Raw genomic sequence first — 12,387 nt, forward strand, 5'->3', positions numbered from 1 at the left:
CTTGATCGCCCGCTGCCCGACTCGACCAGGGCACTCTGACATCAGGATCTCTGCTCCGGTGAGTGTGCGGTACACCGCGGCGGGGTCAGGGAGGTCCCTTCTTCACCTCACCTTGGGAACGGACTCCGGTTCATGCACTGTGATGGCTTTCATAGATTCTGGGTCGGAAGCTAACCTGATAAATCCCTGCGTGGTCGAGGAGCTGGGGGCAGCAACCTTCCCCACGCAACGGTTTCGTCACGCCTATGCCGCCAACGGCAAGTTCCTTTGTCGGGTTACACATCGCACTCAGACGCTACGTATGAGCTTTCCGGACGCTCACTCGGAGCGTATTAGCTTTCATGTCTTCGACGCACGTAGTAGCGACATCATCTTGGGCAGCCCGTGGCTCAAAGAACATAATCCGCACATAGATTGGACCACGGGTCAGATCAAGACTTGGGGAGAGGACTGTCTCAGTCGCTGCGTCGCTGTCCGAAGAGACAGGGGTATTCAAGTTGCGCCAGTTCGGCTAACAGAACCTAGTACCGCCCTGGACCTGACCGCAGTGCCCTCCTGCTACCATGACCTACGGGAGGTCTTCTCTGAATCTAAAGCAAAGTCTCTGCCGCCACATCGGTCATACGAATGCGCGATTGAACTCCTGCCAGGCACCTCTCCTCCCAGAGGGAAACTGTTCTCTTTAACAGGACCAGAGCATCAAGCCATGAGGGACTACATCGAGGACTCGCTGGCAGCCGGACTCATTCGCCCCTCATCCTCACCAGCCGGTGCGGGTTTTTTTTTGTCAAGAAGAAGGACTCCACGCTGCGACCCTGCATCGACTACCGAGGACTGAACGACATCACAGTCAAGAACAGGTACCCTTTGCCGCTTATCTCTACAGCATTCGAACTCCTCCAGGGAGCCCGGATCTTCAGCAAGCTCGACTTGCGGAGCGCTACCATCTGGGGCGGATTCGGGAAGGGGATGAGTGGAAGACGGCGTTCAACGCCCCCGCAGGGCACTATGAGTATCTTGTGATGCCCTTTGGACTGACAAACGCTCCGGCCGTCTTTCAGAACTTCATTAACGACGTGCTTCGGGAGTTCCTGAACAGATCTGTCTTTGTTTACCTGGATGACATTCTCATCTTTTCAGCAGACCTAACCTCTCACATTCAACAAGTCAGAGAGGTGCTCCGGCGTCTGCAGCAGCATCAATTATACGTGAATATGGATAAGTGTGAGTTCCATCGGGCATCCGTGTCCTTCCTGGGCTTCGTCCTGGCTGAGGGAGAGATACGGATGGATCCCGGGAAGGTCGACGCGGTGCTGCGGTGGCCTACCCCCACCAACAGGAGGGACGTGCAGAGGTTCTTGGGATTTGCCAATTTCTATAGGAAATTCATAAGGAACTTAAGTTCCGTGGCCGCTCCTCTGCATTCGCTCACCTCGCCACATACCCTCTTCGACTGGTCCGGGACCTGCCAGGAGGCCTTCAGCAGGCTCAAGGCAAGTTTCACTACTGCGCCCGTTCTCATTATTCCGGACCCAGATAACCAGTTTGTGGTGGAGGTGGATGCATCAAATTCGGGAATCGGAGCAGTCTTGTCGCAGAGGAGTCCCAGGGATGGAAGGATCCACCCGTGCGCGTTCCTGTCTAGAAAGTTGACCCCGGCAGAGAGGAACTACGACGTGGGAGATAGGGAACTGCTGGCGGTCAAGAGCGCGTTGGAGGAGTGGCGGCACTGGCTGGAGGGCTCGCAAGTGCCGTTCGTTGTCTTCACGGACCATAAGAACCTTGAATACCTGAAGTCTGCGAAGAGGTTGAACACCCGTCAGGCCAGGTGGGCCCTATTTTTCACCCGCTTCCACTTTAAGGTGTTTTTCCGCCCAGGCTCCAAAAACGGCAAGCCGGATGCACTCTCGCGGATCCACGAGGGAGGGCGCACGGATTCAGACGCCGCTACTATCCTGCCAGCGGGGTGCTTCGTGCCCGGTTTCACCTGGGCGATCGAGTCGCGGGTGAAGGAGGCCCTGGGAGAGACACCGTCACCCGCGGATTGTCCGTCGGGCCGCCTTTTCGTCATCCCATCTCTGCGGGGAGACGTCATCAACTGGGCCCATACCAACAAGACGGTCTGCCACCCGGGTATGGCGAAGACACGTTCAGTGGTCGAACAAAGGTTCTGGTGGCCTAACCTCAGCAAGGACGTAAGGGAGTTCGTCAACGCCTGCCCGGTGTGTGCTGCCAATAAGACTTCCTGCCTACGGCCTGTTGGTGAGTTGCAACCCCTGTCCATCCCCTTTCGTCCGTGGTCACACATCGCGCTGGACTTCGTCACCGGCCTGCCGCCTTCACAAGGGAACACAGTGGTGCTGTCCGTAGTGGACCGTTTTTCCAAGATGGTCCACTTCGTGCCGCTTCCGAAGATCCCGTCGGCCAAGCAGACAGCCCAGTTGGTATCAGACGAGGTCGTCCGTTACCACGGCCTACCCCAGGACATCGTTTTGGACAGGGGTCCACAATTCAGCGCCCGTTTCTGGAAGGAGTTCTGCAACCTCATCAGCGCTTCAGCAAGTCGGACATCGGGTCATCACCCAGAGTCTAACGGCCAGACTGAGAGGATTAACCAGGAATTAGAGACCGGTCTTCGATGTCTGGCATCCAGGGACCAGAGCACGTGGAGCCAGCACATCAAGTGGGTGGAGTATGCCCACAATTCTCTACCCTCCGCTTCAACAGGTATGGCTCCACTCCATGTCGTGCATGGCTACCCTCCGTCCCTGTTTCCTCCAGTGGTCACAGACTCCGCAGTTCCGTCAGCCCTGGCCATGGTGCGACGCTGCAAACGGACCTGGGAAGCAGCTCGGAGGACACTGCTGCGCATGAGCAGCGGCTACAAGGCCGCAGCAGACCGCAAGAGAAGGGCCGCACCAGAGCTCAGAGTGAGACAGCGAGTGTGGCTCTCCACCAAAGATCTCCCGCTGCGGACGGAATCCCGCAAACTTGCTCCCAGGTTCGTTGGCCCGTTCCCGGTTTCCAAAGTTATTAACCTGGTCGCCGTCTCGTTGAAACTGCCCTGGTCGATGAGGGTGCACCCTACGTTCCACGTCAGCAGACTTCGCCCGAATCGCACGTCGTCGCTGGCTCCTCCGCTCAAATCCCCCCCCCCATGGTCGACGGTGGGTTGGTGTATACTGTGCGCCGGTTGCTGTCTTCCCGTCGCAGAGGAAGGGGGGTCCAGTACCTGGTGGACTGGGAGGGATATGGCCCGGAGGAGCGCTCTTGGATCCCCTCCCGAACGCGGCTCACCCTGATGCTCCTGGGCCGTCCAGAGCCGGCCGTTGAGGGGGGGGTACTGTCATGCTCCTGGATTCCAGCCAGGGCTGGGCGTGGCCAGCTAATCTGAAGGTGCACACCTGCGCCTCATGACCTTTGATTAGACCCAGTACATATAGGACCCGGGGGACGACAGATCCTCCGCTAGATCGTTGCTCTTCATGCCTCGTTCCCGCACTCGTGCTTTCTCAACTTCTGACCTCCGTGCACCGACCCACGCCTGTTCATTGACCACCCTCGTAAGCCCATTCGTACTGGTACTACGAATTGTTTGGACTGTCTACCTGATATCAGACCTCGGACCGAATAAAGGTTTTCTCTGGAGTCGTGCATTTGGGTCCACCCTTGAGCCCCGCATCGTGACAAATAGCATCTTTCTCAAAGACCTGCAGAAACATAAACTGGTGCCAGAAGAGATTGGCCATTGTTTTGTCAAAAGTGTATGTGTCGTTTTCACAATAACCAACATCATACAGAAACATAAATGACTCAGAGAGAACCATATACCATTTGTTTTTGTTGTTCTTGTCCTTATAGGCGGGCAAATTCCAGATGCATGTGGATTACTGCATGAACAACACAAACTCCGCTCAGCTCATCCTAGTCCATGCTGTTGACTATTTTGATGTAAGTTGAATGTGAAGGTGATCATTATGAAAATACAAGACATGATATTTCATTGTCTTACTTTATTTTCTTTCTCTTTGTGGGCTCAACAGAAAATACAGCAGATGCACCACTTGAAACAGCCACTCTTATCCTACCTGATTATGCCTGTGCAAAGAATCACAAAATATCAGCTCCTGCTCAAGGTAATCAGCCCCCGACACCCACCCCCCCACCCCCCAAAAAAAAAATTGGGTGACAATTATTCAGTGAAACCCACTTTATCTCGGGGATAATATACATTCCAGACCCACCCATGAGAGGTGTTATAACTGGAGAAAGACAACGTAGATAAAACAAACCACACTCGAGATTTTTGAAAGACCTTCTAATCTGCTTTGGTGTTTTGTTTTTTTTTTGCACTGGGCAATTTGGTACGCTACCATGTATAATGCTAACAGTTTACTGAAGTAGCTTTCAAAGAGTGAAAAAATTATCGTCAAAATTATTCGGCACGTTTTCGCTGAAAAAAATCCAGCGGCTTATCAGCATGACTGGGGTGTAATGTTTTCAAGTGGGGCATGATTTTATTTGGCTTCATGCTGCCAACATTTTTAGACCCAAACAAATATGAATATAGCCGGCAAGCAAACAAAATTCAAACCCCAATGTCACTGAGGTTCTTCCCAAGGCAGGATTGAAGAAAGGTGAAGGTGGTTTTGCCTCTGTCCGGCGTCCTCACGGTCCTCGTCCCTTTTTCTTCCTTGAAGTCCAGACACAGCCTCGTCTTTGTCCTGTTCTTCGTGGTCCAGTACACACGTCTGGCTAGCTAGTGTTAGCTGGTTGCTAGTGCCCAAGTCAAGTCCCAAGCATGCACTTAGCCCCTTGTCAGATTCCGCTTATCCGCAGGACGAATTGGGAGAAATGTCCTGACCGACTCTCCAGTTAAAGGGTTAAGCTACCCCTTTACCCCAGCCGACTCTAACACCGTGCGTGCAGGAGGACAGGAGCTTCTTAAGTCGTTGTCGAGATGAATTCGCCTAGGTGTACTAACTGCCTTCAGTTTTGCAGAGCCAATCCGGTCTGGCCTCACTTATCAGCCCTTGTCGAGTCACCTTTCAGAGTAACAAGGTGACAAATTGATCGCTCCGCTTTTACAGCAGCTTCATCTCTTATGAATCGATTGCACTTGTCATTGACCTCGTAAATTTAACAATCCTTGTTACGATCGTACGGATTTGTTTTATCTTAACATGGAGATTATCAATGAGTGACTGATTAAAATGGAATTTTACGACTAAATGATGTTAATGTCATTGACGCTCGATCTTTAATGAGGTAGAATGGTAATAATGAGACAATTCAATATAAGAATGACAAAGATAGATGAAGATGGAAATTTTAAGAATTTAATAAAATGATGAAAATTGTTCAGATAACATTCATTACTCGACAGTCATTCCCGCCAGACGCGTTGCATGGTTGTGATGTTAAGGCAAAATTCAATGTTAATTGAACATAAATAAATAAAAGGAAAAATTATTAAAATGATAAAAATTATTCAGATAACATTCATTACTCGACAGTCATTCCCGCCAGACGCGGGGTATGGTTGCGATGTTAAGGCAAAATTAGAGGTTAATTGAACATAAATCAATAAAAGGAAAAAAATGATTAAAATAATAATATTGATGGTAAATAGAATGAGATAAATGATAAAAAATAGTAAAAAGCAACATAAATGAAGTGAGATTCAAAGCATTCAAAAGCATCAGAAATTACGGAAAATAGACATTTTTTGAGTGAGCCTGTTAGGGGTGATCAAGTCCTACATAGTAAGTAAGTTTCTTTCAGCTTGTCCCTTTCGAGTCACCACAGCGTGTCATCTCAGATGAACACACATATTTGTCTGACACAATTTTTACGCCGGATGCCCTTCTTGACACAACCCTTCTCAGGGAGTGAAGACCCCAGTGGGATACAAACCCACAACCCCTGGTTTACCAAACTAATGCTCTAACCACTGAGCTACAGGGCCTTCTGATCAAGTCCTACATAGCTCAAAGCCTAATTTAGTAATAAGGATTTTCGGGATTAAGGATAAATTGTCAAACCAACTTGTCCTTCATAGGTAACCACGTAATATCGCTGGTATTATCCTGCCATTACCTTATTATAGTAGCTGTTTTACTTGTGCCCAATCTTAAATGGAGTCGTCAAAAATTAAGCATTCCAAGTTGCTAGAAAACTTCTCCCCGCCAGTTTGCCACACGACTATTACACCTATAGAAAGACCTTGTCTCTTTGTCAGCGAGAACCGAACAAAAAGCCCCGGACTTCCGTATCCAAAGTTTTTATAGCTTTTTGGTGGAACATTCTGGAAAATGTTGGCTGAATCCACGCCTAGTGAGAAGGGCTCACTTGGTTCATCCTATGAGGCCCCTTTTGCCATTCCTGGCTTGACTTGTCACGCCCTTCTTAGCTTCACTCAATTTTGTCATTTGCCTTTAATCAATAAAGGCATCTTAGAAACTCAGAAACTCGCGTTCGGTTTCACCCTAGTTTTTGAGCAATAGCATAAATGTATCAACATTCTTGTGAATATAATTCTTTCTTTCTCAGGCTTGTTTTAGTTGGTTGCTCATCATGTGTTACCTTGTCTGAGAGAGACAGTCATACACAGGTTATATTCTTTTCACAAAGCCATTTCAAAGCATCATATTTTCTGCTAAAAGTTTAATGGAAAAATAGTCCCCGCACTTCTGTTTGCCTGACTTCTGCTCTCCGTCTACCGACCCACGGCTGTCCACTGACCACCCTCGTAAGCCTGCCGTACTATTACTTCTGATTGTTTGGACTGTCTGCCTGATCTCAAACCTCGGACCGAATAAAGGTTTCCTCTGTACTGTCTCTGGAGTCGTGCATTTGGGTCCACCCTCGAGCCCCGTTCATGACAGAATGATCTGGCCATTACATGAACCCAGCCGACTCAGAGGCTATCCATTGCTCCCTCCAAGTCCAGGGCAGACGCCTGGCGGAGCAGGAGGCTGCTCTCCAGGTAACCAACAAGAGGCTCCATGAGATCTGCACCCGGCTGGAGCCGTGGCTGGCCTCCCGGGCTAGCATGGTTGCCACGCCAACGTTGGCCACTCCACCGGTTCCGCCCACACCGCTCTCCACGGACCTCCCCTTTAGCAGCGTTACCCCGCTCTCCCGACCGGAACGATTCTCAGGCGGCTCGGGGAACGTCAAGCCTTTCCCCGCTCAGTGCGATCTCCATTTTGAACTGCAGGTGTCCGCCTTTCCCACAGACCGCTCCAGGATCGAGTTTGTCAATTCCCACATGACAGGAAGGGCGGAGGCATGGGCCACGGCTGAATGGAGTCGTAACTCAGTAACTTGTCGTTCTTGGATGTCATTCATCTGCGCACTCACCCAGGTGTTCCAGTATGCAGCGCCAGTGCGTAAAGCGGCGGCCTCCCTCTTGACGCTTCGCCAGGGTCGTTGTCCCGTCTCGGACTACGTGATCGAGTTCCGGATCTGCGGCGCCGAGAGTCGATGGAACGAGGACGCCCTGCACGACGCCTTTTTCCAGGGGCTTTCCTCCCAAATCCAGGGTATCCTCATCGCTAGAGATCTCCCTCTTTGGCTGGACGCACTCATCGCATTGGCCCTCAAGGTTGACCACTCCATTAATGGAGGATCAACCAGCCGCGATGACTGTGGGAGGGGTCCAGTCCGGCTGCCGCCCGGTCGTCCACAGTTGAACGCATTCGGGTGGAGGGTCTCGACAGGCCAGCGGAGGAGCGTCTGCGCCGGCGACGTGAGGGTCAGTGTTTTTACTGCGGCCATCTGGGACACTTGATCGCCCGCTGCCCGATTCGACCAAAGCACCCCGACATCAGGATCTCTTCTCCAGTGAGTGTGCGGTATACCGCGGCGGAGTCAGGGAGGTCCCTTCTTCACCTCACCTTGGGAACGGACTCCCTTTCATGCACTGGGACTGCTTTCATTGATTCCGGGTCGGACGCAAACCTGATAAATCCCCGCGTGGTCGAAGAGCTGGGGGCAGCAACTTTCCCCACGTAACGGCTTCGTAACGCCTATGCCGCCAATGGCAAGTTCCTATGTCTGGTTACACATCGCACTCAGACGCTACGTATGAGCTTTCCGGACGCTCACTCGGAGCGTATTAGCTTTCATGTCTTCAACGCACGTAGTAGCGACATCAACCTGGGCAGCCCGTGGCTCAAAGAACATAACCCGCACATAGATTGGGCCACGGGTCTGATCAAGACTTGGGGAGAGAACTGTCGCAGTTGCTGTTTCGCTGTCCAGGAAAACAAGGGTATTCAAGTCGCGCCGGTTCGGCTAACAGAACCTAGTACCGCCCCGGAGCTGACCATGGTTCCCTCCTGCTACCATGACCTTCGGGAGATCTTCTCTGAATCTAAGGCAAAGTCTCTGGCGCCACATCAGTCATACGACTGCGCGATTGAACTCCTGCCAGGCACCTCTCCTCCCAGAGGGAAACTGTTCTCGTTGTTGGATATTATTTTTAGATCAATACAAAAGTCCGTTAATCATCTGACTCCAAATTGTGACCTTACCCAACCACCACTCATCCAACAATTTGCGCGCTCGTTCTGCAAAGAAAGGACCAGGAAGCAGGCATTTTCACACGCGAGTGGATTTATTCCTTCAACAAACACCTGGGTCTCGGGTCCCTCTCAATACAACCCTGTACGTCTCTTTTCCCTCCAGCCGACATACTCCACATCCGAGTTGCCCAGGACAATTTAAAAGTACAATCTACTAATTCACTATTGGTTATGTGTCTCCTGCAGTTATCCTTAGCGCTCTCTCATTGGTCTTTCTTGGTCTGCAGGATGGTGGGCCGACTCCTCCTGCCTGCGGTTGTTGATGTTTTGTTGCTCCTGTCTCCCTCTAGGTCTGGGTCAAGCATCGTCGCCTGGGTCAAGCGTCGCGTCGCGTCACACCTGCTGATTGTGGTCATCACCACCCAACCGTCGAGAACATTCCGTTCTAGCACACTATCTGCTGTAATCATTTTCTTGCCACATTCTCACACTGCAACTTTTCATCCACAGACTTTCACACATTAAGCAGTATTGCAAATACATCGCCTTGTTGATTAACTTTTATACATTTCAATTCCTTTATTCCCTCTCATGGCCTCAGCCTACTGAGGCCATACCACCGACAATTCACAGTCCAAACTCCCGGAGGGCGACAGCCGTCTGCTCCTCCCGGGGGTCCTTCTGTGGAAGCCTCATGTACTGTCCACCTGGTGGGAGTGGTCCCAGGGTCCGCTCGATTGTCCGGACAGTGAGAGACCTAATACATGGTATACAACAACATCCGCATAGCACCATGATCGCCGCAAACACAGCAATAGAAACTAGCACAGAGTCGATCAAACCTTTGTAGCTTCCAAACATACTAAGCCATTCAGTGTACCAATTGGTATCCACTCCTGAGTGGTCTTTCATTTTCTTACTCAGTGTCCGAAGTCCATCCAATGCCCTGGTGAGTCGCCCATTGCCGTGCCTTCTTTGAGCCTGTATAACAGATTCGAGCGCCTGCATGGTCCACACAAAGCATATTGATACGAGGCAAAGCAATAAAATCGTTATCATAAAAGAACTCGGATATTCTCGTCCTAATTGTTTTTCAGACACAGACATTGTTGACATTGTTGACACCTTTGATTTAGACTCAATTCTGATCATCTTCACCTTCCCTCTCTTGACCTGCCCATCTGGGCAGTGAACTTTCACCCTCACCATTGTCAGGTACAAAGTCAGGTGCCGGTCTCAAGTGCGAGTAATGATACCACTTATGACCCTTGGTCTCCAATTGGACGGCGTGTGAGGTTCTAGCCAGAACCCTAAATGGTCCTTTCCAGCGAGGGTCAGTCCACTTCCTGGACAGCACTCAGAGGTAGACGTATGGAATAATGTTGGGATCCCGTGGTGTTGACGAAGTGTTGACAGCCGCCTTTTCAGTGACCTGTGCAGACACACTGGAAACAAGTGCATGAAGATACTTCCAGTACGCAGCATGTGTTAAATCCGGAGTCGGCAAGTCAGCCGGCGGAACCAAGGTGGAGCTAGGACCTGGCATTTGTCGACCTGTTAACAGTTCGAACGGTGCAAACCCAGTAATTTTGTGAACAGTTTGGCGGACCACCAAAAGAGCCAGGGGCAAAGCTTGTAGCCACGACATCTTTGTCTGTGCCAATTAGCCAATTTTTCCTTTAGATTCCTGTAAACCCTCTCTACTTTGCCTTGGCTTTGAGGGTGGTTCACACACCCAAAACGATGCTTGAGGCCTAAGAGATTCTCCACTTTCGCCAGCGCCCTGTTGTTAAAATGTGTACCATTGTCAGACCTGATTAAAGCAGGGAAACCATGAGTCGGAATGTAATGGGTTACCAAGGCTTTAATTACTGATGTGGCATCTTCTTTTACACACGGATATGCCTCTGCCCAACGTGAATAAGAATCCACGATGACCAAGAGGAACCGCTTCCCATTGACCCTGTCAATCATGTCCGTAAAGTCAAGTACAATTTCCGCTCCAGGCCATGCCACCGGAGAGAATGCCCCCGGCTTGGGTTTTAAAGTTGGCCTCGCATTAAATGTTTGACAAAGGTTACAGGCCGCCACAAACTGCCAGACCACCTCCTGCAACCCTGGGTTCCACCACTGACGAAGTTTTGGAAGCATTGCCTGAGGCCCCACGTGTGCCACCGTATGGGTCTCTGACAACACCAAGGTCATGAGTTGTCCCTCAGGTAACACAGGTTGGCCCTTGTGACCCGCCCAAAGACCGTCCGATCGCCTGACCGCCCCTGAGGCGACCCACATTGATTTCTGTTCTGGCGATGACTCACCCTGCGCCTTCATGATGTCATCCAGCGCGATTTCTGGCGCCAACGGCAGGCCTGGGGGTTCCCCATCCCCAACATTAGCCGAGGTCGCCAGCATCATTTCGCCCTGGGCCGTGTAAGCCCGCCACTTCTTTTGCAAGGGCATCCGCCCTCTCATTACCTTTCGCCACCATGGTGTTGGCCTTCGAATGTCCCGGGACTTTTACAATGGCCAATTCGTGAGGACCCTTAATTGCTTCATACAACCGCTCCATGAGAGTCTTATGGGCAATTTCTTTGCCCTTCGCTGTCAATCAGCCATTATGCAGCCACCCTTTAAGATCAATCAGGGCCGCTGAGGCTGCATATGCCGAATCTGTATACACAGTCAATTGTTGTCCTGGGCATTGCTCCAAAGCCAACACCAGAGCCAACACCTCCGCCGCCTGAGCGGAGGGTTTTATTGTCAACTTCTGAACCGTTACCGGGAGGAAAAATGATCCTTTCCACTCCACCACTGCTGCTGCCGCATGCAGTGTGCCATCCTTTTTACGCCAACAGCACCCTTCCGTGAACATAACCCGTCCACCATCCAATGGTTCCGCATACAGGTCCTCACGGACCTTTTGATCCCTCTGTACACTCATGTGCTCCCTCCAGGAGGTGGTTGGCCATGTTCACACCGTCATGCACGTATGTCACATTCGGTGCCGTCAAACTCTTCATCATCCGTGTTTGGCGTATGGGTGTCAACGTAAAAGCTGCCGATGCCACAAATGCCGATACCGCGTGGTCCGTCAATACCTGGACTGGATATCCCATAACCACGTGTGCTGTTTTCTGTAAGACTTTGGCCAGACCCGCAGCGTACCTGACGCAGTCTGCCTGCTTCTGTTCAATCCCGTCTAGTGGCACACTACAATACATCAACACTGCCCTATGTGGCCCATGACGTTGATACAGTGCTGCGTTCACTGTTTTATCGCTGATGGCTACATCTAGATGGAAGACCTTGCTGTAATCTGGTGTGGCGAGGGCTGCTGCAAATGCCAATTCCTGAATTAATTGTACAAACAATGCATCATCCTCCGGGGTCCACTGCAGGGTGGCTTTCAAATTCCGGACCCCCTGTTGTTTAACCAGAGCCTGCAGGCCTGCTGTTTTATCCACATAATATGGGATGTAGGCTCCGCTATAGCCACACAGCCCCAAAAATGACAGCATGTCCTGTACTGTTTCCGGACGTGGGTGCCGCAATATGGAAGTGCGGTGATCTGGGGACATGGCCAAACCGGCTGGTGTGATTACGCGTCCTAAGAAAACCACAGACCTACGACAACACAGCAACTTTTTCCTCGACACCTTAAAGCCCAGGTCAGCGAGCTTGACCAGCACTGCTCGTGTGGCTTCAATGCACTGTTGAGATGTCTCAGCTGCAATGAGGAGATCATCCACATACTGTAGGAGCACTGAGCCTTCGGGCAACTCACATGAGGACAGCAAGTCCTTCAGGATCTGATTGAAAATTCCCGGTGAGTTTTTTGAACCCTTGTGGAAGTCTT

General features: G+C 51.1%; 1 protein-coding gene across 1 annotated transcript; it reads left to right on the plus strand.

The window, feature by feature from the left end:
• Nucleotides 1-3,883: 3,883 nt before the first annotated feature.
• On the plus strand, nt 3,884-9,475 carry LOC133503601 (guanine nucleotide exchange factor DBS-like). The gene is made up of 3 exons (XM_061825361.1): nt 3,884-3,951; nt 4,044-4,136; nt 8,882-9,475. Exons 1-3 carry the CDS (start codon nt 3,895-3,897, stop codon nt 8,978-8,980), a joined length of 249 nt encoding a protein of 82 aa, XP_061681345.1. The 5' UTR covers nt 3,884-3,894; the 3' UTR covers nt 8,981-9,475.
• The last annotated feature ends 2,912 nt before the right edge of the window (nt 9,476-12,387 follow it).

The sequence above is a fragment of the Syngnathoides biaculeatus genome, chromosome 1 (genome assembly GCF_019802595.1).
Source record: "Syngnathoides biaculeatus isolate LvHL_M chromosome 1, ASM1980259v1, whole genome shotgun sequence".
NCBI classification, from domain to species: Eukaryota; Metazoa; Chordata; class Actinopteri; order Syngnathiformes; family Syngnathidae; genus Syngnathoides; species Syngnathoides biaculeatus.